A 27,552-nucleotide genomic window follows, 5' to 3' on the forward strand; every position below is an offset into this window, starting at 1 on the left:
CACATGTATTGACAGAATTTAACCATCAATATATTTGATATGGAAAAATATCAGCGACTCTGTGAATGGTGAATGGTGGACCTCAAGAGCTTTTGACGGTGATTTGATGGTCACCAGAATGGGAAAGGTTGGGAACCACTGAGATAGACAGTCACATCTGTGTGTTAATAAACATGATAGGATGGGAACTGCTGAGCTAGTCAGTCACATCTGTGTGGTAACATGATAGGATGGGTAACCAATGACATACAATGATTCTGCAAACCCAAAACAGACTGATTACAATGTATAGTATATGATGTTACATTGAACTAATCACAGTAATCAGACACCAACTCACATACACAGATAGACAGACACATACACTCAATCAAAATACATTCCTTTTAATTTAAATGTACTGCATGTATTTGACAGGGATTGTGCACATCAATCAACATTTCTGTAAATGTGCCAGATTTAGCCAGCTAGCTAGTTTTCAACTGTAGTCCCTGGGCAGGTAGATAAACATAACAAAATACATTAAAAAACATTTGGTAAAACATTGTGTATAGATGGGGGCTGATTGTCCTTCAGCCATTTTCAAGTCATTGGTACCTAGTGTAGGACTGACTGACCCTCCTGCTAGATAGGGGTCCAGCTGGGAACCTAGTGTAGGACTGACTGACCCTCCTGCTAGATAGGGGTACAGCTAGGGACCTAGTGGAGGACTGACTGACCCTCCAGCTAGATAGGGGTCCAGCTAGGGACCTAGTGGAGGACTGACTGACCCTCCTGCTAGATAGGGGTCCAGCTAGGTACCTAGTGGAGGACTAACTGACCCTCCTGCTAGATAGGGGTCCAGCTGGGTACCTATTGGAGGATTGACAGACCCTCCTGCTAGATAGGGGTCCAGCTAGGTACCTAGTGGAGGACTGACCCTCCTGCTAGATAGGGGTCCAGCTAGGTACCTAGTGGAGGACTGACCCTCCTGCTAGATAGGGGTCCAGCTAGGTACCTAGTGGAGGACTGACTGACCCTCCTGCTAGATAGAGGTCCAGCTAGGTACCTAGTGGAGGACTGACTGACCCTCCTGCTAGATAGGGGTCCAGCTAGGTACCTAGTGGAGGACTGACTGACCCTCCTGCTAGAAGATCCACACTTCCAGGAGGCTGCAGAAGGAGAGAGGCTGTGTGGTTGGTCCTTCAGTAAGTGTATTGTTATTATAGAAGGATGTTTGTTTGACATTTTCTGTACATTTTTTGTGACCCTGAATTAAAGCAAAAGACAACAAGGACATGTTGAACCACCCTGCCTGTCTATTCTGCCTGGTCTCCTCACACCCAGGGGTTGACTACAACTGTTGATCTGAGGCTCTGTCCAAAGATAAGGGTCCAGCTCCCCAAGAAGGTTGATCGTCCTGGAACATGACTCAGTTCCTTTTCTCAACACCATGTCGATGATGACTCGTGCCTTCTCTGCCCTCTCAGCTATCCCCTTTAGTGAGTCCATTTCCTCACTTCCTTCAGACAGAGTGAGTTGTAATCCCCTAAAGAATCTATGGAAGGTCTTTGGTCAAGACGTCAACGTGGTGTGTATCTTTGACTAGCCTGACTATCAGCTTCCCCATCTGTATAAACAAGAGATAATTCCAATTCATTCCCTTAATTTTGTTTTCAAAAATCATGTCATGAAATTCTTCCACACAGAGACACTCGAAGTCAATCTGAAATGACTCGTTGTTTATTGTCATCGAGCTGGAGAGGTTCCAACCAATCAGGATCTCTCCCTGGTCAGACCCAACTCAATGTACCATAGTACACATGTCAATCAGGATCTCTCCCTGGTCAGACCCAACTCAATGTACCATAGTACACATGTCAATCAGGAGCTCTCCCTGGTCAGACCCAGCAGTTGTCTTATATACGGCTATACACAGACAAGTTATATTTGCATGATTTAGCATAATAAATGAATCATTACCGTTTTGTTCCATTCATGTGACCGACCAATAATGGTTCATAACATTTGACAGACCAACACCTCACCTGTCTTCTTCTCTCTAAGCTGAGACCTTGAAACTGAGATATCTCGTTCTCAAAACATCATCTTGGTTTACTGCCAAATTACAGCTACTGATAGTGAGGATTTGTACAGTCAGCCACTTGATGAACACACATTGGTTTATAGAACAGCACATGAATAAAATACAGACATTTGTTAAAAGAATAGCACAAACATAAACATTTCCCTAACAATCATTTAAGTGTCTTTGTCCACAGACTTGGAGACAGGCCTCAGCATCTTCAGATTTGGTGGAGAAGTGTCTTTGTCCACAGACTAGGAGACAGGCCTCAGCAACTTAAGATTAGGTGAAGAAGTGTCTTTGTCCACAGACTAGGAGACAGGCCTCAGTATTTTCAGATTAGGTGAAGAAGTGTCTTTGTCCACAGACGAGGAGACAGGCCTCAGCATCTTCAGATTAGGTGGAGAAGTGTAACTGTCCACAGACTAGGAGACAGGCCTCAGCATCTTCAGATTAGGTGCTACAAGACAGAGGATGGAGGAGAAGGGAAGAGAGAGATACACCTGAGATAATGATGTGATGATGGTCTATGATACACCTGAGATAATGATGTGATGATGGTCCTATGATACACCTGAGATAATGATGTGATGATGGTCCTATAATACACCTGAGATAATGATGTGATGATGGTCCTATGATACACCTGAGATAATGATGTGAATATGGTCCTATGATACACCTGAGATAATGATGTGATGATGGTCCTATGATACACCTGAGATAATGATGTGATGATGGTCCTATGATACACCTGAAATAATGATGTGATGATGGTCCTATGATACACCTGAGATAATGATGTGGTGATGGTCCTATGATACACCTGAGATAATGATGTGATGATGGTCCTATGATACACCTGAGATAATGATGTGATGATGGTCCTATGATACACCGGAGATAATGATGTGATGATGGTCCTATGATACACCTGAGATAATGATGTGATGATGGTCCTATGATACACCTGAGATAATGATGTGATGATGGTCCTATGATACACCTGAGATAATGATGTGATGATGGTCCTATGATACACCTGAGATAATGATGTGATGATGGTTCCTATGATACACCTGAGATAATGATGTGATGATGGTCCTATGATAGAACTATAATAAGATACATTTATTACAGGCAGCAACACAAAAACATGCTTCCATTCTGAAAAAGACTTTCTCTTTGATCTGGGTAGCTATGTTTTTATTTGACCTAAATGTACTCATTCCACATATTCAAGGGAGGGAGAAAAGAAACCGGTCTTACCTAGATTCACTCAAGTGCTTAACAAGATGGTATTCATGTTCACTGAGAGCTTTGAGACAAGCTCCCATCACTTCTGGTCCTTTAGGGAGGACTGCATTCAGTAGTTCTCTCATTCGCTCCTGTTCAGTTGTTTCAGCTGTTATTCTGGAGTACTCTTCATCACCAATCATGTCCTTTGACAGCAGATCATCTGCTATCGGCATTGGATTTTTTACTCCCTGAATGAGTTTAGCCCTGTGTTTCTTCAGAAACTCCTCAGCAGGAATCCCAGGGAGTGTTAATGCTGAAGGGGGGTGCATTAAATGAATATGGCTTTAGGGTGAACAGCAGCTGTTTCTACATCTAACAGTCTCTCTAGTTATCATTCCTCTGATAGTCATTTCTTGTATAGAGCTGACTCCAGGGTTGTAGTCAATTCATATTCAAGTCAGTCAATTTAAACACATTTTTTTCTTCCCACTAGTCATTGAAAATAGATGCCATTTTCCAGTTATTGAATTGGAATTTCAGTTTACTTCCTGAATTGACTGACTTATTTGGAATTGACGCCTACCCTGGCTGACACGATTGTCTATTCTACATAACATACAGAGCCTTGCAAAAAAGTTCATACCCCTTGGATTTCTCTGTTGTGTTACATGCTGGGATTAAAATGGATTTAATTGTAATGTTTTGTCATCAATCCACTGAAAATACTCTGTAATGTCAAAGTGGACCTGTCCCCCATAGATACAACATCTGGAAGGTCCCTCAGTCAAGTATCGCATTTCAAGCACAGATTCAACTTTACACAAAGACCAGGGATCTTTTTGAAAGCCTCATGAAGAAGGGCAGTGATTGGTAAATGGGTAACAGTAATAAAATATGACATTTAATATCTCTGTAAGTATGTTCAAGTTAATAATTATTCTGTGGATTACTTATTAAACCACCCAGACACATCAAAGATACAGTCGTCCTTCTGAACTGAGCTGCAGGACAGGAATGAAACGTCTCAGTGATGTTACCATCAGGACATTGGTGAATTTAAAACAGTTACAGAGTTCAATGTCTGTGATGGGAGAAAATTGAGGATGGATCAGCAACATTGTAGTGACTCCTTAATAACGACTTAAACGAGAGAGTGAAAAGAAGAATACAAAATATACAGAATAAAAATATTCTAAAACATGCAACTTGTATGCAACAAGGTATTAAAGTAATACTGAAGAAAAAAACACGGCAAAGGAATGCACTTTCTGGCCTAAATGTAAAGCCTTTTGTTAGGTGCAAATCCAACACAACACATCACTGAGTAACTGCCTCCTTACTTTCAAGCATGGTGGTGGCTGCATCATGGTATGGGTATGCTTGTCTTTAGCAAATACTGGAGAGTTTTTCAGGATGAAAATAAATGGAATGGAACTAAGAACAGACAAAATCCTAGAGGAAAACCTGCTTCAGTCTGCTTTACACCAGACACTGGGAGAGGAATTCACCTTTCAGCAGGACAATAACCTACAACACAAGGCCAAATCTACACTGGAGTTGCTCACCAAGAAGACATTGAATGTTCCTGAGTGGCCAAGTTACAGTTCTGACTTAAATCTGCTTGTAAATCTATGGCAAGACTTAAATGGCGGTCTAGTCATGATCTCCAACATCTTGACAGAGCTTGAAGAATTTTGAAAATAACAGTGGGCTAATATTGTACAATCCAGGTGTGTAAAGCTCTTAGAGACTTACCCAAGAAGACTCCCAGCTCTAATGCCTCTTAGAGACTTACCCAAGAAGACTCCCAGCTGTAATGACTCTTAGAGACTTACCCAGGAAGACTCCCAGCTGTAAAGACTCTTAGAGACTTACCCAGGAAGACTCCCAGCTGTAAAGCTCTTAGAGACTTACCCAGGAAGACTCCCAGCTGTAATGACTCTTAGAGACTTACCCAAGAGGACTCCCAGCTGTAAAGACTCTTAGAGACTTACCCAAGAAGACTACCAGCTGTAATCCCTTTGAATCCCACATTGTAAAACAATAACATGTGATGCAGATACTTTTGAAAGGCTCTGTATTTCTGTCTGAATGGTCTGAATCATTACACTCCACTGAACACGACTCATGAAGACCTTCATCACCCCACTGAATACGACTCATGAAGACCTTCATCACCCCACTGAACACGACTCATGAAGACCTTCATTACCCCGCTGAACACGACTCATGAAGACCTTCATCACCCCACTGAACATTACTCATGAAGACCTTCATCACCCCACTGAACACGACTCATGAAGACCTTCATCACCCCACTGAACATGACTCATGAAGACCTTCATCACCCCACTGAACACGACTCATGAAGACCTTCATCACCCCACTGAACACGACTCATGAAGACCTTCATCACCCCACTGAACATGACTCATGAAGACCTTCATCACCCCACTGAACACGACTCATGAAGACCTTCATCACCCCACTGAACACGACTCATGAAGACCTTCATCACCCCACTGAACACGACTCATGAAGACCTTCATCACCCCACTGAACATGACTCATGAAGACCTTCATCACCCCACTGAACACGACTCATGAAGACCTTCATCACCCCACTGAACATGACTCATGAAGACCTTCATCACCCCACTGAACACGACTCATGAAGACCTTCATCACCCCACTGAACATGACTCATGAAGACCTTCATCACCCCACTGACCACGACTCATGAAGACCTTCATCACCCCACTGAACACGACTCATGAAGACCTTCATCACCCCACTGAACATGACTCATGAAGACCTTCATTAGTGTTCTTCATCACAACATGAAGAGATGTTAGCTCTGTAACCCGTTTTATAAACCTCAACAAACAAACTTACATATTGGATGAGAGTCTTTGCTGTATTCGTCTGAAAAACAAACAAGAGAAAATATCATAAAACATTTTAATAGCATCTGTTAGAAAAGGACATTTATGATTGACATACTGTTCATGTCTAGTATTTCTTACCTTTTGATACCACTGATTTCCATACTGTCCTCTCATCATCCCCGATTAACTCCATCTCAATGTCAACCCCTGTGTTTCCCATAATCATCTGACAACAGCTTGGTGTGGTGTCTGCAGGTAACAGCTGAATCTTCTGTAGAAGGCCATATGGTGCAACTATTGAGACAACAGACAGAGAGAAATAGTGAAATAGAATGATATTCCAGTTATTCATATACAATATGACAGATTCATGTCCTCAGCCTGATAAAACTACACCTCTGGATTGATGGATGTGGAGTGGGGATTTTTGAGTGCAAACCAACTGTTCAGCTTTAAGGACCCATTTGGACTTGACAGGACCAATTCTGAATATCCTTGGGACAGCTGATTTTTCTCCCGTTCCTGAACAGCCTACAAAATTTACAATGTAGTAGTCAGTCAGAACAATGTAGTCACGTAATTCACACAACATGCAGCTCACTGAGCAATCCATTTTTGTCAACAACAACAAATGTGTACACTACTGTTTACTATCTCTATTTTACCAGGATATTATGTTAAAGGTGTACCAGGTAAGTTGACTGAGAAGAGATTCTCTTTTACAGCAACGACCTGGGGAAGAGTTACAGGGGAGAGGAGAGGGGATAAATGAGCCAATTGGACGCTGGGGATGATTAGGTAGCCATGATGGTATGAGGGCCAGATTGGGAATTTAGTGAGGACACCGGGGTTAACATCCCTACTCTTACGATAAGTGCCATGGGATCTTTCGTGACCATGGAGAGGACACCCGTTTATCGTCCCATCTGAAAGATGCACCTTACACAGGGAAATGTCCCCTTCACTGCCCCGGGGCAATGTCCCCTTCACTGCCCCGGGGCATTGGGTTCTCCTTCGACAAGAGGGAAGAGTGCCGTCTACTGGCGCTTCAAATGAATGAGACAGAAATAGATTTCTCACAGAGCTGCATGTTGTCTTTCTAATCTAGAGATTTTCAACAAACTATCAGCTTTTCTTCAGTAAATTTCAACATACTGTTGTCACTTCAATGATAGTGCCTCACCTCTTTCTGACTGGAGTTTCTGAGGAGCAGGTACAGCCTTGAAATTACTGTTGACCTTTTTACTGCCAAATAGAGGACCACGTCACAGTGGACATCTACGTTCCAAGACAGTAATCTCAGTATCAGAGAGATAGCTGAGAACTTGGGATGGAGAATCTTAGCATGGAATCTGGTGACCTCATGCACTTCCTCTAAAGACACTCCATGTTCCTCTACATGAAGAATCTTCATCTCATTCCTCAGGGAAGGGTTGGTCCCTGAACAACACAATAAAAAGGAGAGAAAGACAAATATTGTCTTCTTCATCCAACTAAAACACAAAGAATATGCAGTACCAGATCACAGTAAACTCAAACTCCCAGAATAGTTAATTCATTAACTCAGGAAGTGAAACTCAAGTTACATGGAAATGTCTTTCTGAATACTATTTCTATATGGTTTTACCTAAACAGACAAAGTGTGGCAGATGAACTTCCTCCAGTTCACCTAACTCCATAGTGATGTCCAGCAATGGACCAGCTTGTGTGTACTGCATGTCTTTCAGAAGTTGACTGTAGGGTTCCCAGTTCCTGAAGTGATACTTCAGAATGACATCTCTCTCACACAGCCAGCGGAGCCCAGACACTGTGCACTCATAACTCCCTTTGGGTGTCCTGTGTCTGAGGGCAACAAAAATATATGGTAGAGAGGGTCAATGGTCAAATGGAGAGGTTGGATTAGAAGACTATTCCCAAAGGAAATGGGGAAATACACTAGCAGGTGGAATGAAATGTTAAAAGTAGTTATTTTACCTGAACATTGTCACTCCCTGGACAGTGGAAGTCAAGGGTTCAATCTGAAGCCAGTGTGTGGAGTCCTGAACAAGGACAAGCATGTCAGTAATACATATGGGGCCTGTTTCCTGAACACAGATTGAGTCTAGTGCTGGACTAAAAAGCATGCTCAATGGAAGTTTCAATAGAAAGTTCTTTAAGGTCCAGGACGAGACTTAATCTGTGTCTGGGAAACTGGCCCATTAACCAAAGTAACTAATCTAATGTATGTATTCAATGTTACATGGAATGCTGGTGATTTATCTATTAAACTGTCTAATGACAAAATATGACAACAGCTAAAATCCTGCATGCCTACAAGCAGAACACAGGACTGTCTATATCCCAGTATGAATGGTTGGTCAGTACACACCTGGCTTTGAGACTGTATTTATATTACTAAAACAGAACACAGGACTGTCTATATCCCAGTATGAATGGTTGGTGGGTACACACCTGACTTTGAGACAGTGTTATATCACTAAAGCAGAACACAGGACTGTCTATATCCCAGTATGAATGGTTGGTCAGTACACACCTGGCTTTGAGACTGTGTCTATATTACTAAAGCAGAACACAGGACTGTCTATATCCCAGTATGAATGGTTGGTCAGTACACACCTGGCTTTGAGACAGTGTTATATCACTAAAGCAGAACACAGGACTGTCTATATCCCAGTATGAATGGTTGGTCAGTACACACCTGGCTTTGAGACTGTGCCTGACTCCTGCAGGTATGTAAAAGTAAGAATTGACATTATGACTTACCTCAACATGGTCACAAGTCTTACAGCTCTGAGGAATCCCTGAAGTCAAAAGTAGTTATTGAAAATGACAATCTCATGTAATAATGAATTAATAATTATTAAATAGACTTGTAATATAAATTTATATAACTAAGCAACAGTCTGAGAACGTACACTCATTAGCATACCATAATCTGACATTAGTGTTATAATAATTAATGTTTGTGGAAGCAGGAAACAACATCGTTCTGGTCCATGTTTTGTAGATGTTGGGGGCCTGATTTCTGGTAGATCCTAGGATGAGAGCTTAAAGGTAGAGTCAGCTAAATGATGATGTACGAACAGCACCACAGATATTGTGATGAGCACGATGCCTGACTTCTCTCTCACAGTCACACACAGTATCTGCCCATGTGCCAGGGTTCTCTTCACTCTCTTACAGCGGAGAAGTTTAGCCTTGTGCTCCAACGCTCTTATTTGTTGTAGAAATTGACCCACTACACTGTTTACTTTGTGCATCTACGTCATATCGCTGACTACCTTTAAACACTCACATTTCTCAGGTCCAGGCTTGATCCAACTCTCTCCACCATGGTCTCTGGTGTCCTCAGGTCCAGGCTTGATCCAACACTCTCCACCATGGTCTCTGGGGTTCTCAGGTCCAGGCTTGATCCAACTCTCTCCACCATGGTCTCTGGTGTTGGTAAAGCAGAAGGATAGACTGTGATTAAACTAAATACAATTTATAAAGGCTTTATATAGCATACATACAGTCTTCATAAGCAGTACAAAGGGTGTATAAAGGGTGACAGAACAGCTCCCTATGTAGGGTACATTGCCCAAATGTGACTTAACCCACTAAGTCAACTCCAAAATGTGGCCCTGTGTAGCTCAGTTGGTAGAGTATGGTGCTTGCAATGTTAGGGTTATCGGTTCGTTTCCCAAGGAGGACCAGTAGGAAAGAAACCTATGAAAAATGTATGCACTCACTACTGTAAATCACTCTGGATTAAACCACACCACTAATCTAACTGTCTGTAGGTCCAACAGAACACATTAAAACATACCACTACTACTAATCTAACTGTCTGTAGGTCCAACAGAACACATTAAAACACACCACTACTACTAATCTAACTGTCTGTAGGTCCAACAGAACACATTAAAACACACCACTACTACTAATCTAACTGTCTGTAGGTCCAACAAAACACATTAAACCACACCACTACTACTAATTTAACTGTTTGATAAGTTCAAATGAACACATTAAAACACACCACTACTACTAATCTAACTGTCTGTAGGTCCAACAGAACACATTGAAACACACCACTACTACTAATCTAATTATAGAAATCATTCCAGAGGAAAACAAATGATAAACATATCTATGACTCACCTCTGAATGTGTTGGTCATCCATCTGACACAGGGTCACTGAGGAGGACGAGTAAACCCCAAACCCAGGATAGAGGGGTTGAGTGAATGTGGTGAGTTCTGTGTGAAGGTGTGTCAGTGTACCAGAGGAGGACACACTATAGAAGGACAAAGTACCAGCTGGCCCGTCCAGATACACTCCAACTCTGTTAGGAACAGGACCAGAGAGGGATCTCCTCCAATCACGACGAGAGATGGATCTGTTGACTCCAGCATGGTAAAAGTGATAACCACTGTCAGAGCAGACTAAACACCAGGACTTCCTATTGGCTCCAATTCTACTGTCATCCTCCCATCCCTTCCTCTTCATTCCTTTGTACACCACACCAATGTAAGCCTTGCTACCATCCTTCTCCACCTCCCAGTAATAACGACCTCCAGATAAGACTTCTCTGCAGAGAATGTGGGATAGACGATTAAATCTGTCTGGATGGTCTTCATAATGCTGCTTCTCTTCCACCCATGTCACCTTCCTGTTCCCCTCAGACAGAATCAGGTTTGGGTGTGCTGTATTTGGGTCCAGGCTGAGATGACAGTTATCTGTAGACAAAAGAGAGTTTAAAACTTCTTCTCAATAGGGGGTGCTATTTGCACTTTGTAATAATTACGTTCCCAAATTAAACTGCATTTTACTCAATTCTTGCTCGTACAATATGCATATTATTATTACTATTGGATAGAAAACACTCTCTAGTTTCTAAAACCGTTTGAATTATATCTGTGAGTGAAGCAGAACTGGACTTAGAGCAATTTTCCTATGTGGATGTGAGAATGCAAAATTTTGCTGGGTGTTCTCAGATCTGTTTATAAATCTGCCTGTCTTCTATTGGTTGAGATGCACTGCCTTCCCCTGGTTGTTAGCGAATAGTGAGACTTGAAATGGAGTCTCTACGCAGATCTGAAAGTTTATAAATAGCTTGGAAAGGAAGTGTCTGGTCTTTTCCCTCTTTGCTCTGGGAGGACCTTGACATATCGTACTAGAACCTTCGGTTATAGCTCTTAGAAATATCCGGCTGTGTTTTTATTCGATATAGGCAATAAAGACATCATAATGTTGTTATTTTAAACCGAATTATATCAGTTTATGTCAGTATATTGCGATTTTCGGGTATTTATTTTTGTTGCGTTCTAGGGAGTTGGGTATCTCTGGCTCACATGCTACTGTTAACTGCTAATTTCAACGTTGAAGACGGCATTCTACAACCGAGCAATGATTCTTTTGGACAAAGGACACCTTTCCCAAGGTTCTGATGGGAGTTCATCAAAAAAGTAAGAACTATTTATGCTGATAATCCGTTGTTCTGTTGAAAAATGTTAAACGCATAAGCCGCCATTAATTTCAATGTAGCCTCGCTTTAACGCACGCTGATTGTTGTAGTAAAGTTAATTTTAAAAATGTAACACAGCGATTGCATTAAGAACTAATTTTTCTTTCATTTGCTGTCCAACCTGTATTTTTTAGTCAAGTTTATGATTATTTATTGATTAGAATAGGTGCCTCTCCAAAGATTTCTCCCGACATTTTCTGCGCAGCTTGGCAACTTTTCTCATTGTATAACCACGATTTGTGCCACTAAATATGCACATTTTCAAACAAACTCTATATGCATTGTGTAATATGATGTTATAGGACTGTCATCTGAAGAATTCTGAGAAGGTTAGTGAAATGTTTTATATATTTTGGTGGTTTATACGTTATCGCTATTTTTGGCTTGAATCAATGCTGTTGTGTTGTTTGCTATTGTGGTAAGCTAATATAACGCTATATTGTGTTTTTCGCTGTAAAACACTTAAAAAATCTGAAATATTGGCTGGATTCACAAGATCTGTGTCTTTCATTTGCTTTACGCTGTGTATTTTTAAGAAATGTTTTATGATGAGTAATTAGGTAATACACGTTGCTCTCTGTGGTTTTTCTAGTCGCTTTGGTGAGAGTTGTGATGGTGGCTGCAATGGTAAACTATGATTTATACCTGAAATATGCCCATTTTTCGAACAAAACATATAATATACAATAAATATGTTATCAGACTGTCATCTGATGAAGTTGTTTCTTGGTTAGTGGCTATTTATATATTTATTTGGTCGAATTTGTGATAGCTACTGATGGAGTAAAAAACTGGTGGAGTAAAAAAACTGGTGTCTTTTGCTAACGTGGTTAGCTAATAGATTTACATATTGTGTCTTCCCTGTAAAACATTTTAAAAATCAGAAATGATGGCTGGATTCACAAGATGTGTATCTTTCATCTGGTGTCTTGGACTTGTGATTTAATGATATTTAGATGCTAGTATTTACTTGTGAAGCTATGCTAGGCTATGCTAGTCAGCTTTTTTACTGATGGGGGTGCTCCCGGATCCGGGTTTGGGAGGAATTAGAGGTTAATCAAACCGCATCTTCATATACAATGTTGTTTTGTAGTTACAGAACAAGTATTGATTAGTTACTATATTACAATAGTTCTGAATATGCAGTGAACTAGGATTAAAGAGACTTACATTTCCTCAGCCCTGATTTCAGCCTGCACTCTCCACCCTGATCCACACTGTAGGAGAAACAGGTTATTGACTGACAAAGACCTAATAAAGCAGTCAACATTTAAACCATATTGTTGTGTTCTGGTGCACTGTCCAAGTTCATTACAAGAGAAATACAGGTATTCTATCCTACCTACTGCATACAGAACAGAGTACAATTCATTACTAGAGACATACAGGTATTCTATCCTACCTACTGCATACAGAATGGAGTACAATTCATTACTAGAGACATACAGGTATTCTATCCTACCTACTGCATACAGAACGGAGTACCATTCATTATTAGAGACATACAGGTATTCTATCCTACCTACTGCATACAGAACAGAGTACAATTCATTACTAGAGACATACAGGTATTCTATCCTACCTACTGCAAACTGAATGGAGTACAATTCCAACAGGATATAAGAGATGCAGAAGAAGAGTATTCATGTGGTGATGATGTATGCTGTGTTGGAGTGCTCAGCCTGCTGGGTAAACTTCCTCTTAATTCTCCCATCATGCCCTCATGTTACTGACCCTACTAAAATACATATGACACAACCGCTGCTCACACTATTAGGACATCTATTCTGACTTACTTCAGCTTCATCAGTTTATATGTGGGATCCACCAGAGCAGCTGAAAGCAGTCCCCCTGCAGAGTCTCCTGGGTGATTGTAGCTCAGGTCCAGCTCTTTCAGGTGGGAGGGGTTTGACCTCAGAGCTGAAGACAGAGCAGCACAGCCCTTCTCTGTGACCAGACAGCCAGACAGCCTACAGAGAGACACACAACAGCTGTCTAGGTTGGTGTACTGGTGTCAATCATCTTGTAGGACACCCATACATTTGTCCATGACACAAACATTGTCATGAAACATCAGATTTTCAGAGTATTTGTTTTACTAAGCTCAGTCCTGACCTGACTGAAACAGCTGTACTTACCCCAGTGTGTGTGGTTTACAGTCTGGATCCTCCAGTCCAACAGACAGCAGTGTAACTCCTATGTCCTGCAGGTCATTGTCTCTCAGCTCCAGTTGTTTCAGTTGTGAGTTGGGTGAACTCAGGACTGAGGCCAGATCTGAACAGCAACCCTCTGTCAGACCACACTGACCCAGACTAGAGGGCAGAGGAGCACATGATTAACACATGTTTAAAACATCCACATAATAACTCATACTGAAGATATGTAACTCACTCTAGTGTCTGTATGTTGCAGAGTGGACTGGTTAGTCCAACACAGAGCAGCTCCACTCCTCTGTCTCCCAGGTAATTGTAGCTGAGGTCCAGTTCTCTCAGGGGGGAGTTTGGTGTCTGCAGAGCTGAGGCCAGAGTCTCACAGGATTCATATTTGAGTTTACAGCCAGCTAGTCTGGAGAGAGGAGATATGTTGAGACACTGTTAAGAACTAATTTGTCTTTCGATTCCTGTCAACCCTCTATTTTTTAGTCAAGTATATGATTAGCTATTGATTAAACTAGATCACTCAAAGATGGCGACCGACTTTACCAGGCTTGTTTTGCTACTATTTTCATTGTATAACCACGTTTTTTTATGGCTAAATATGCACATTTTCGAACAAACTGTATATGTATGTTGTAATATGATGTTACAGGAGTGTCATCTGAAGGATTCTGAGAAGGTTAGTGAAAAAATTAATATATTTTGGCGATGATATGATATCGCTCTCTTTGGCTAGAATCAGTGCTCGGGTAAAGTTTGCGTATGTGGTATGCTAATATAACGATTTATTGTGTTTTCGCCGTGAAACACTTAGAAAATCTGAAATGTTGTCTGAATTCACAAGATCTGTGTCTGTCCATTGCTATGTGCTGTGTATTTTTAAGAAATGTTTTATGATGAGTAAATTGGTAATACACGTTGCTGTCTGTAGTAATTCTAGGAGCTTTGGTGAGATTTGTGATGCTGGCTGCAATGGCAAACTATGATTTATACCTGAAAATGCACATTTTTCTAACAAAACCTATCCTATACCATAAATATGTTATCAGACTGTCATCTGATGAGTTTTTTTCTTGGTTAGTGGCTATCAATATCTTAGTTTAGCCGAATTGGTGATAGCTACTGGTGTTGAGAGAAAATGGTGGACAAGAAAAATGTTGATTTTTGCTAACGTGTTTAGCTAATAGATTTACATATTGTGTCTTCCCTGTAAAACATTTAAAAAATCTGAAATGGTGGCTTTATTCACAGGATCTGTATCTTTCATTAGGTGTCTACGACTTGTGATTTAATGATATTTAGATGCTACTATTTAAATGTGACGCTATGCTAGCGATGCTAATCAGTGTGGGGGGGGGGTGGGGGGTGCTCCCGGACGCGCGGTAGGTGCTCGTTAGAGGTTAACAAGTCCAATACAGCAAATGAAAGATAATCATCTTGTGAATCCAGTCAACATGTCCGAATTTTAAAATGTTTTACAGCGAAAACACCACGTATATTTATGTTAGCTCACCACCAAATACAAAAAAGCACAGACATTTTTCACAGCACAGGTAGCATGCACAAAACCAACCTAACTAACCAAGAACCAACCAAACTAACCAAGAAACAACTTCATCAGATGACAGTCTTATAACATGTTATACAATAAATCTATGTTTGTTTGAAAAATGTGCATATTTGAGCTATAAATCAGTTTTACATTGCAGCTACCATCACAGCTACCGCCACAAATAGCACCGAAGCAGCCAGAGTAATTACAGACACCAACGTGAAATACCTAAATACTCATCATAAAACATTTCTGAAAAATACATGGTGTACAGAAAATGAAAGACAAACATCTTGTGAATCCAGCCAATATTTCCGATTTCTTAAGTGTTTTACAGCGAAAACACAATATAGCATTATATTAGCTTACCACAATAGCCAGAAACGCAAGCCATTTACCAGCAGCAAAAGTTAGCGATCGTAACAAACCAGCAAAAGATATATCATTTTTGACTAACCTTGATAAGCTTCATCAGATGACAGTCTTATAACATCAGGTTATACATATACTTATGTTTTGTTCGAAAATGTGCATATTTAGAGCTGAAATCAGTGGTTATACATTGTGCTAACGTAGCATCTTTTTCCCACAATGTCCGGATATTTTTTTGACCCTCACCTATTCTGACCAAATAACTATTCATAAACGTTACAAAAAAAGAAATGTTGTATAGGAAATGATAGATACACTAGTTCTTAATGCAATCGCCGTGTTAGAATTCCAAAAATAACTTCATTACGACATCCAGCTTACGTTATGGCGAAAGAGTGCCCAAAATCTGGGCGCAAACTATTAGTAAACATGTTCCGACAGATATATGAAATAGCGTCATTAATGGGTCCTACTTTTGATGATCTTCCATCAGAATGTTGTACAAGGGGTCCTTTTTGTCGGGAACAATCGTTGTTTGGATTTAGAATGTCCTCTTCTCCAGTCAATTAGCACGGAAAGCTAGCAAAGTGGCGCGAAGCTCTCCTTCGTGAACAAACGCAGACAACGCAACACGCCTAACGTCCCGAAAAAATTTCAATAATCTAATAAAACTATATTGAAAAAACATACTTTACGAGGAAATTGTCACATTTATCAAATAAAATCAAAGTCGGAGATAGTAGCCGTATTTAAGGACAGCTTTTCAGAAGGCAATCCCCGGGTACTTCTCGCGCCTTCCTGAAAACAAGAAATTGGTGACAAGTCATGCCAAGAGCTCTTATTCGACCTCAGATCAAGTTATAAACTCCATTTCTTCTCTCACTCCCTATTGACATCTAGTGGAAGGCGTATGAAGTGCATGTATACTAATACATATCAAGCACATTTATAGGCAGGCCCTAGAACAGAGCATCGATTTCAGATTTTCCACTTCCTGTCAGGAAGTTTGCTGCAAAATGAGTTCTGTTTTACTCACAGATATAATTCAAACGGTTTTAGAAACTAGAGAGCGTTTTCTATCCAATAGTAATAACAATACGCATATTGTAGGAGCAAGAATTGAGTACGAGGCCGTTTGAAATGGGCACCTTTTATCCAGGCTACTCAATACTGCCCCTGCAGCCCAAAGAAGTTAACCTTAGTTTCATATATTTATCAGAAAGGCTCTTGAGCAACGAACCGCCCTTACTGTCTCTGCCTGGTCGTTTCTCCTCTCTCCACTGGGATTCTCTGCCTCTAACCCTATTACAGGGGCTGAGTCACTGGCTTACTGGTGCTCTTTCATGCCGTCCCTAGGAGGGGTGCGTCACTTGAGTGGGTTGAGTCACTGACGTGATCTTCCTGGCTGGGTTGGCTCCCCCCCTTTGGTTGTGCCGTGGCAGAGATCTTTGTGGGCTATACTCGGCCTTGTCTCAGGATGGTAAGTTGGTGGTTGAAGATATCCCTCTAGTGTTGTGGGGGCTGTGCTTTGGCAAGGTGGGTGGGGTTATATCCTGCCTGTTTGGCCCTGTCCGGGGTATCATCGGATGGGGCCACAGTGTCTCCTGACCCCTCCTGTCTCAGCCTCCAGTATTCATGCTGCATTAGTTTATGTGTCGGGGGGCTAGGGTCAGTTTTGTTATATCTGGAGTACTTCTGTCTTATCCGGTGTCCTGTGTGAATTTAAGTATGCTCTCTCTAGTTCTCTCTTTCTCTCTTTCTTTCTCTCTCTCGGAGGACCTGAGCCCTAGGACCATGCCTCCGGATGACCTGACATGATGACTCCTTGCTGTCCCCAGTCCACATGGCCGTGCTGCTGCTCCAGTTTCAACTGTTCTGCCTGCGGCTATGGAACCCTGACCTGTTCACCGGACGTGCTACTTGTCCCAGACCTGCTGTTTTCAACTCTCTAGAGACCGCAGGAGCGGTAGAGATACTCTTGATGATCGGCTATGAAAAGCCAACTGACATTTACTCCTGAGGTGCTTCATCCTCGACAACTACTGTGATTATTATTATTTGACAATGCTGGTCATTTATGAACATTTGAACATCTTGGCCATGTTCTGTTATAATCTCCCCCCGGCACAGCCAGAAGAGGACTAGCCACCCCTCATAGCCTGGTTCCTCTCTAGGTTTCTTCCTAGGTTTAGGCTTTTCTAGGGAGTTTTTCCTAGCCACCGTGCTTCTACACCTGCATTGCTTGCTGTTTGGGGTTTTAGGCTGGGTTTATGTACAGCACTTTGATATATCATCTGATGTACGAAGGGTTATATAAATAAATTTGATTTGATTTGATCACATCGTATGTTTCTGAATATATACAAAGATGTTCAAAAAATGTTTAAAACATAATTACTACAAATATATAAACACTATAAAGACAATGGATACTGAAGATAGTTAACTCACACTAGTGTCTGTATGTTGCAGAGTGGACTGGTTAGTCCAACACAGAGCAGCTCCACTCCTCTGTCTCCCAGGTCATTGTAGCTGAGGTCCAGTTCTCTCAGGGGGGAGTTTGGTGTCTGCAGAGCTGAGGTCAGAGTCTCACAGGATTTATATGTGAGTTTACAGCCAGCTAGTCTGGAGAGAGGAGATATGTCGATACACTGTTAAATATGCAAAGATTTAAGAATAATGAGATGCATTAAGACAATAACAGAAGGACATGATTAGACTATGTTAAAAACATACTAACTCAGTCATGATATTTAACCTTAGATTCATATATTGATCACAATGCATGTATGTTTCTGCATATTTACGAAGATGTTCAAAGAATGTTAAAAACATAATTACTACAAATATATAAACTATATAAAGACATTGGATACTGAAGATATTTAACTCACACTAGTGTCTGTATGTTGCAGAGTGGACTGGTTAGTCCAACACAGAGCAGCTCCACTCCTCGGTCTTCCAGGTCATTGTTGCTGAGGTCCAGTTCTCTCAGGGGGGAGTTTGGTGTCTGCAGAGCTGAGGCCAGAGTCTCACAGAATTTATATGCCAGTTTACAGCCAGTTAGTCTGGAGAGAGGAGATAATCTGTTAGATATAAAAATTCTTCATTATAATGATACTGTAAACATCAACAAAATAACAGAACTTACAGTGCTCTCTTGCAGGTTTTCACTACCGGAAGCAACCTCTGATAACCTTTCTCTGTTGTGTTGTATGTCTTCAGGTCAAACTCCTCCAGCACCTCCTCTGACATCAGTAACAGGTAGGCCAGGGCTGAACATTGGTCAGGTTTTAGCTCTGTTTCTGAAAGAGTTCCTGATCGCAGGGAGGTCTGCATGTTTTCAACTAGAGAGTTGGCACCAAGTTCATTCAGACAGTGGAACAAGTTGATGATCCTTTCTGGTGAGGATTCCTGGTTGATCTTGTCTGAAAGGTACCTGACTGTCCTCTCGACTGTTTCCTCATTGGTCTGTGTTGTACTTCCTGTCTGTGTCAGAAGGCCTCTTAACAGATTCTGATTGGACGCCAGTGAGAGACCCAGAAGGAAGCGGAGGAACAGGTCCAGGTGTCCATTCTCACTCTTCAAGGCCTGGTCCACTGCGCTCCTGTGTAAGTCAGACAACTGGATTGACTCCTTCTCTTCATCATCACTAGTGGGGGAGAAAACATTTTCCTTCTTGTCCAGACATGATTCTAAAGCATGCACTGCTGCTAGAAACTCCTGAATGCTCAGATGCAGAAAGCTGTAGACCTTGTCTTGGTACAGCCCAGATTCTTCTTTAAAGATCTCTGTACACAATGCTGAGTACTCTGATGCCTCTGTGACATCAAGGCCACACTCTCTCAGGTCCTCCTCATAGAACATCAGGTTGCCCTTCTGCAGCTGTTGGAAAGCCAGCTTTGCCAGTTTCAGGATCATCTCTTTGTCTGACTGAGACAGTTCCTTTGGGTTTGTCTCTGTGGCTTTGTTGTACTTCTTGTTCTTCACAATGATTTGGATGAGCATGAAGTGTGAGTACATCTGGGTCAGAGTTTTGGGGACTTCATATTTCTCTGCCACTTTCAGTATCATCTCAAGGACAGTGGCTGATATCCAACAGAAGACTGGCATGTGGCACATGATGTGGAGGCTCCTTGATGTCTTCATGTGTTTGATGATTCCTTTGGCCAGATTCTGATCTGTGACTTTCTTCCTGAAATACTCCTCCTTCTGTGGATCATTGAAACCTCGTACCTCTGTCACCTGGTCAACACACTCAGGAGGGATCTGATTGGCTGCTGCAGGCCGTGTGGTTATCCAGAGGAGAGCAGAGGGAAGCAGATTCCCCTCAATGAGGTTTGTCAGCAGCATGTCCACTGAGGTTGGCTTCGCGACATCACAGCACTTCTCATTGTTTTTGAAGTCTAGAGGAAGTCGACACTCATCCAGACCATCAAAAATGAAAACAGTTTTGGTTTCACCATCTTCAATGCTGTCAATCTCTTTCAGCTCTGGGAAGTAATAGGAAAGAAGTTGCATCAGACTGTATTGGTCCTTTTTCAGGTTCAGATCACGGAAAGGAAGAGGAAACATGAAATGAACGTCCTGATTTGCTTTTCCCTCTGCCCAGTCAAGGATGACTTTCTGCACAGAGACTGTTTTTCCAATGCCAGCGATTCCTTTGGTCAGCACAGTTCTGATAGGTTTGTCTTGTCCAGGTAAAGGCTTGAAGATGTCATTGCATTTGATTGGTGTCTCTTGTGTGGTTTGTTTCTTGGATGCCATCTCTATCTGTCTAACCTCATGTTCATTATTGAGCCCTCCACTTCCACCCTCTGTGATGTAGAGCTCTGTGTAGATGTCCTTGAACAGACTTTGGTTTCCATGGTGTCCAATTCCTTCAGATATGTGTTGATACTTGTGTTTCAGTTTAGCCTTAATGTCTTGTTGGACTGTCAGCAGAGTTTGACCTGTAGGAAAACAATGAGAGTTGGGACTCATAAGTTTGTTTGTGTGTTTTATAAGGTCCTTTGTACCGTTCTTTGTAATATTGTATGAAACACAGTCTTACTTCTTCTGTCCAGAAGGTTGTGTGTGATCTTTAATGCATCCTCACTGTCCAAACTCTCCACTTCCTTATTGTCATCTGGTAATGGTTCCTGGCTGAAAGCAGGTGGCTGATCACTCTTCATTGATAGCAGGCTGGTTGTAGGTGACTCCGCTCTGGGCTTCTGGACACTGAACAAAACAGGGAGACAGATCACCTCATCAATATCACATCAATTCCTCATCTACTTCATTTTAACAACTGTATAGTGGAACTTCTAGCAGTCCTGAAGTTGCTTTATAAAGCTAAAGTCTGCATTTGGTCATTAGATTTTAGGACTTCAATGAACTTGGCAACACTTTTCTCAAAAATGTGTTTTATATCTTTAAGAGAACTGTACATTTTACAATTCATCTCTTACCTCTCGGAACTGGTGTCTTGATTCACTTCAGAGGCAGTGGTCTCCTCCTCTCTCTCCCCAGAGAGACTCATTTTAGAGGCAGTGGTATCCTCTCTCCCCCCAGAGAGACTCATTTTAGAGGCAGTGGTCTCCTCCTCTCTCTCCCCAGAGAGACTCATTTTTGAGGCAGTGGTCTCCTCCTCTCTCTCCCCAGAGAGACTCATTTTAGACGCAGTGGTCTTCTCCTCTCTCTCCCCAGAGAGACTCATTTTAGAGGCAGTGGTCTCCTCCTCTCTCTCCCCAGAGAGACTCATTTTAGAGGCAGCGGTCCCCTCCTCTCTCTCCCCAGAGAGACTCATTTTAGAGGCAATGGTCCCCTCCTCTCTCTCCCCAGAGATCCTCATTTTAGAGGCAGTGGTCTCCTCCTCTCTCTCCCCAGAGAGACTAATTTTAGAGGCAGTGGTCTCCTCCTCTCTCTCACCAGAGAGACTCATTTTAGAGGCAGTGGTCTCCTTCTCTCTCTCCCCAGAGAGACTTATTTTCGATGTAAATCACAGCTTACTCAGCTACAATAAGAAATAGCCAAACCGTACATTTTTCTGAGCATTGTTAGTACCACCCAGCATAAGCAGAGAACATGTCTAACTGACTGGCTGGTACGCTGGGCGAGATAAGCAGACCTTTATACCCTGATAAGACAACAATAAATGTTCTGTAATCATTAACCCTAGAGGCATGTAGGGAGATTAACCAAAGGTATGGCCTCTGCAGAGTTAGAAACATCAGCTACTACAGAGTAAAAGAACATTAATAAAGTCAAACAATCATCAGAAAATGCTCAGTCCACTTTCTATAATCTGCCATGTCTTTACCTACTCCTCCATTCAGATTGTTACTGACAAACTAAGACTTGCTATAAGATGTTTCTTATGTGGTGGAAAATTTTTCCAATGTGATTGTCTGTATGTTTCCATAGAATAGGCGATGTTATAGACCCTGTCAGAGTGTCAGTCTAACCCTAACTCATGTATCATTAACCAGACCTCTTCATTTTATGTAAATACAACACCTGGATTTATTACTCTGGTGTAAGAGTCACGGTTCCAAGCCAAAGTTCCACCCCATTGGCCAGCAGTTCCCCTTAAAGCAAACTTGTCTGCACTGCCACGCCCACAGCTGAAGCCAGTCTGTTTGTTAACTTCCTGGAGGAGTGGGAGTTCCCTGGCAGAAGGCCCAGCTCCCTAGCCTGTCTGCTTGTGACATCATGCCACTCCTTGTCATACACTAATGTGTGACCAATTCAGGAAACCAGGCGTATGTCGATAGTCATGACTTCACTGGAGAGCCTTTAATCAAAATGCGTTTTTGGGCAGAAATTCCTTCTGGAACATGTGAACTTTCATGTTCCTTAGTAACAAACTTGTATGCCATCTGTAAATACGGGTAAAATTGTTAAATTACGAGCCTTGTTGTTAAAGCCACAGAAAAAGGTTGCAACCTTCCCACTAGCCATGATTGGCTTAGATAATGAGTGGGCAGGATATACCGAGAGAGGAGTTCGGATTGGTCTGCAAGATACTGTAGTAGGCTTCTGTCTATTTGAGCTGGTCAATCTGTGTTGGTAATCTGGTCGAACGATGCTTTTGAAAAAATGCATTGTTTAGTGTAGCTGCATAAATGTGGATCTCCACTTTCTGGAGGATCAAGTTTTGAAATCCGTGGAATTAGAGGATGATAGCTAAAGAGATGGAGGAAACACCTGTCTCTGGATTACATCTTCAAACTAAGGGCAACCGTGGCACGGCATTCCTGACAGGGTCCATACACGATGATGTATTCAGGAAAGATAGTTTAGCGTTAGCTAGCTACATTTTCAGATATTACACGTTTCTAATTTGGACAGAAAGTGATTTAATTTCAAGCTAAAGTGTAATGTTAGCTAGCTAGCTAACGTTAGCTGGCTGGCTCCCTAGCCAACGTTATTATTCGTTTCCCAGAGCCGTATGCTTTTCTAGTTAGAGCTCGTTAGCTAATGTTACAATATGTGTGTACAATATGGCCGGTGTCAGTGGACGTCTGCAAAAAAGCGTAATGAAATTGTTTCCAGCAGAGCTGGTTAGGCTCCCCTCTGTGTTGATCTCTGCTCTCCATCCTGCTGTCTGGTGAACTGAAGGGAGAGTCGAGTTACCATGTATTTTACTGATACACCTCCTCCCTGTAGGAACCACCCTATGACGCATGTGGCTGCCACTTCTCCCGTTTGCAGTCATTATTGACAGTCTGTTTGTTTTGAGGTGTGTGTGTGTGTGTGTGTGTGTGTGTGTGTGTGTGTGTGTGTGTGTGTGTGTGTGTGTGTGTGTGTGTGTGTGTGTGTGTGTGTGTGTGTGTGTGTGTGTGTGTGTGAGAGATCACATATATGGTTACTATGCAGTCTGATCACTATAATTTGGTGGTGACGTGTCCTCTGAAACATGACCCGCTAAGCTGACTACTTCTTAACACACTACTCACTTAATCAGGAAGTCAGCCATATCAATGTGTTGGAGGAAACAGGTCATGGTTAGAAGGGATCCAGCATTTGTCCGATTAATCTCAAAAGTTGACATTAGTTGCATTTTAGCTAACCATTTTCTGAACTTCTAACTGCTATGTTAATTCTCCTAATCTACTATGTTAATTCTCCTAACCTGCTACAAAAGTCAAATATGACATTCATTTGAGCCAAGGAAAGCCCCCCCGCCCCTAACCCAGACAGCCAATTGTGCCCTTTGGAGCTCAAGGCCGGCTGTAACACAGCCTTGGATCAAACCCCAGGCTGTAGTGGCACCTCAGCACTGCATGCAGTGCCTTAGACCTGTGTGCCACCTGGGAGGCCTCTGTTGTGGCAAGGATTTTGACAGCGGAAAGGCAGCCTTTCCAGTCGTGAATCACAGTGCCCATATGCTCATGGAACAAGAGAGATGTGCTTTTTTGTGCCTGTAAAGCTTGTACTTAGAAACATAAAAAAAAATAAAAAAATTAAATGTCATTTGATTACAAACCAAGCAGAGCTTCCCCTTTTTTTGTCCCACCCAATACCTTTTACTCTAGTCTATCGATAAAGGGTGTGGTTCGTGAGACCACTTTTGAAATAAATCTTAATCACCAAAGCTGTATTAAAACATCAAGTTTGGGACCATCAGAAGTGTGACTGGTAAGCCTCTGTACATCATTTTAGCTCCTGTTGCTATTGTTATTTTGGATGTCTTGAACCCCTCCATGTAGACTACATGTCCAGCTCCTGTTGTTATTTTGGATGTGGTACACCCCTCCATGTAGACTACATGCCAGTTCCTGTTGTTATTTTGGATGTACGTAAAACCCATCCATGTAGACTATATGTCCAGCCCCTGTTGTTATTTTGGATGTGGTAAACCCCTCCATGTAGACTACATGTCCAGCTCCTGTTGTTATTTTGGATGTACGGTAAACCCCTCCCTGTAGACTACGTGTCCGTATGCCCATCATGGAACGAGAGATGAGCAGATGACCCTATTTAGAAAGTTATTTACCTCTAACAATGTGATGAGAAAACAACCCCGCAGTAGCCAACCCTTACTCTTCTATAACTAAGGAAAGCTCCATCAACAGCAATGGGTAGGATGTCTTCCTCATCCTGGCCAGGCATTAGCTATCATAAAGGAGCATATTCATAACAGGTTTCTACATGGTCTACTTGTGAGGCTTTTTTGCCATCATGCTTTTGCATTATTCACATAGGCCTACCTGTAGTGCATACTCCATTTGGCTTGTAACAACAATTTACTACCTGTGATGTGCTAGATGACTTGTATCAACAATTTACTATCTGTGATGTGCTAGATGTCTTGTATCAACAATTTACTATCTGTGATGTGTTAGATGCCTTATGATTGATGAGAAAAAGAAGTCCACTGTGGCTGATCTGCTTGATCAGTTCTCCCCCCCCCATCATTAACCCATATGTTTAACCTGATGATAATATCTGGTACTATCCTCAATGAAGTGGAGGACCTGTTGGACTGGGAATTCTTATCACATCATGTGTTCTCTCCCAGATGCTGGTAAGGGCTGAGATGACTGACAGGTAGGATTCCAGTTGAGGTGGTTTAATAACGCTGATTCATATAGAGCAGGAACGGCACAGCACAGTGTATGGCCTAAAGCACTTTAAGGTATGGCTTGTTTTAACCACGAGTGTGTGTGGTTATTAGTAAAGGACTCACACTGGCCTTGGCCTAAACAAATAATGCTAACTAAAAGGTAAACAAAGGAGATGCCTGGAACTTGTACTTTCTCTAGTTACTTCCTTCTCCTCAGCTGGAGATTGCCCAGCATGCTCTGCTCCACAACACCGGTGCTACAGTTCTCCCATGATGAACTAATATCTATCCTCCTTTGTACACCCAAGGTTTGGAAGGTGGCCCAGGTAGGTTTTGTACACCCAAGGTTTGGAAGGTGGCCCATGTAGGTTTTGTACACCCAAGGTTTGGAAGGTGGCCCAGGTAGGTTTTGTACACCCAAGGTTTGGAAGGTGGCCCATGTAGGTTTTGTACACCCAAGGATTGGAAGGTGGCCCATGTAGGTTTTGTACACCCAAGGTTTGGAAGGTGGCCCATGTAGGTTTTGTACACCCAAGGATTGGAAGGTGGCCCATGTACTCCCTCTTCACAAAGGTGCTGACCCTTGTGACCTAAATCAGCCCTATTTCTCAACTTTCTTGCCTAGCTAAAATATTAGAATCCTTGATGAATTCTCAGCTAAGATCTTTCTTGTTTTTGCAATGTATTGTAAATATACATCAGTAGTGTTTAGACCAGGACTATCTCTGCTGCATCCCTAGTTTTACAGTAAATCATGTGGTTATCTGTGTGGATAAAATGAAACGTGGTGCCCTCTTCATTGACCTGTCAAAGGCTTTCAATACTGTTGACCACTCACTGCTAATTCAGAGGATTTCCTCAATTGGCCAAGACCAGGCTGCATGTAACTGGTTTAAAAATGACTTAACTCAATGTGTATCTACTGATGGTGTTAAAAGGTTTCATGGAAATTACGAAAGGTGTCCCGCAGGGGTCAATTCTGAGTCCTGTACCTTTTACTGTTTACATTAACAACATCGACCTGCCTGTAAAAAAGCCTGTAAATTGCACTTTTATGCCGATGAACCTCCTGAGTGGCGCAGTAGTCTAAAGCAGACCCGGGTTCGATCCCGGGCTGTATCACAACCTGCCATGATCGGGAGTCCCATAGGGCAGCGCACAATTGGCGTCGTCCGGGTTAAGTGAGATTTTGGCCGGGGGTGCTTTACAAGTAGGCCGTCATTGAAAATAAGAATTTGTTCTCAACTGACTTGCCAAGTTAAATAAATACATACTTGTATGCTATTGCCCCCATGGTTGACCAGGCTCTATCTGAACTGCAGTCTGCCTTCATTGTATTACAGAAAAACTGAATTGACCTGAAATTAGTATTAAATGCAGCTAAAATCAAGTATGTTGTTCTGTTGATGTTGTTAAGCGCATAAAAATAGTGGTGTAAAGTAATTAAGAAAAAATACTTTAAATTACTACTTAAGTCGTTTTTTGGGGTATCTGGACTTTACTTTACTATTTATATTTTTGTCTACTTTTACTTCACTACATTCCTAAAGAAAATAATGCACTTTTACCTCCATACATTTTCCCTGACACCCAAAAGTACTCATTACATTTTGACAGGAAAATGGTCCAATTCACACACTTATCAAGGGAACATCCCTGGTCATCCCTACTGCCTCTAATCTGGAGGACTCACTAAACAGAGAACATCCCTGTTCATCCCTACTGCCTCTGATCTGGAGGACTCACTAAACAGAGAACATCCCTGGTCATCCCTACTGACTCTGATCTGGAGGACTCACTAAACAGAGAACATCCCTGGTCATCCCTACTGTCTCTGATCTGACGGACTCACTAAACAGAGAACATCCCTGGTCATCCCTGCTGCCTCTGATCTGGAGGACTCACTAAACAGAGAACATCCCTGGTCCTCCCTACTGCCTCTGATCTGGAGGACTCACTAAACAGAGAACATCCCTGGTCCTCCCTGCTGCCTCTGATCTGGAGGACTCACTAAACAGAGAACATCCCTGTTCATCCCTACTGTCTCTGATCTGGAGGACTCACTAAACAGAGAACATCCCTGGTCATCCCTACTGCCTCTGATCTGGAGGACTCACTAAACAGAGAACATCCCTGGTCATCCCTACTGCCTCTGATCTGGAGGACTCACTAAACAGGGAACATCCCTGTTCATCCCTACTGCCTCTAATCTGGAGGACTCA

General features: G+C 42.0%; 1 protein-coding gene across 1 annotated transcript; it reads right to left on the bottom strand.

Annotated features, from left to right (window-relative positions):
• Window positions 1-1,716: 1,716 nt before the first annotated feature.
• On the bottom strand, window positions 1,717-21,837 carry LOC129856036 (NACHT, LRR and PYD domains-containing protein 5-like). The gene is made up of 20 exons (XM_055924170.1): window positions 21,231-21,837; window positions 20,834-21,000; window positions 18,932-20,732; window positions 18,675-18,848; window positions 18,232-18,405; window positions 14,092-14,265; window positions 13,839-14,012; window positions 13,497-13,670; window positions 12,871-12,917; window positions 10,336-10,912; window positions 9,488-9,627; window positions 8,956-8,993; window positions 8,167-8,231; window positions 7,820-8,034; window positions 7,376-7,632; window positions 6,589-6,723; window positions 6,331-6,463; window positions 6,200-6,229; window positions 3,335-3,617; window positions 1,717-2,525 (listed from the first exon to the last, which is right to left on the bottom strand). The coding sequence occupies exons 1-20, from the start codon at window positions 21,701-21,703 to the stop codon at window positions 2,519-2,521; spliced, it is 5,238 nt and encodes a 1,745-aa protein (XP_055780145.1). The 5' UTR covers window positions 21,704-21,837; the 3' UTR covers window positions 1,717-2,518.
• Between the last annotated feature and the right edge of the window lie 5,715 nt (window positions 21,838-27,552).

This window comes from Salvelinus fontinalis, chromosome 5, assembly GCF_029448725.1.
Source record: "Salvelinus fontinalis isolate EN_2023a chromosome 5, ASM2944872v1, whole genome shotgun sequence".
Classification (NCBI taxonomy): domain Eukaryota; kingdom Metazoa; phylum Chordata; class Actinopteri; order Salmoniformes; family Salmonidae; genus Salvelinus; species Salvelinus fontinalis.

Coding starts and splice junctions, on each gene's coding strand:
- LOC129856036 (XM_055924170.1), bottom strand. CDS start 21,703: ATGAGTCTCTCTGGTGAGAGAGAGGAGGAGACCACTGCCTCTAAAATT. Junction 10,913..12,870: donor GAAATCAGGGCTGAGGAAAT/GTAAGTCTCTTT, acceptor TTTTGTCTACAG/ATAACTGTCATCTCAGCCTG. Junction 8,035..8,166: donor CAGGGAGTGACAATGTTCAG/GTAAAATAACTA, acceptor TGTTGCCCTCAG/ACACAGGACACCCAAAGGGA.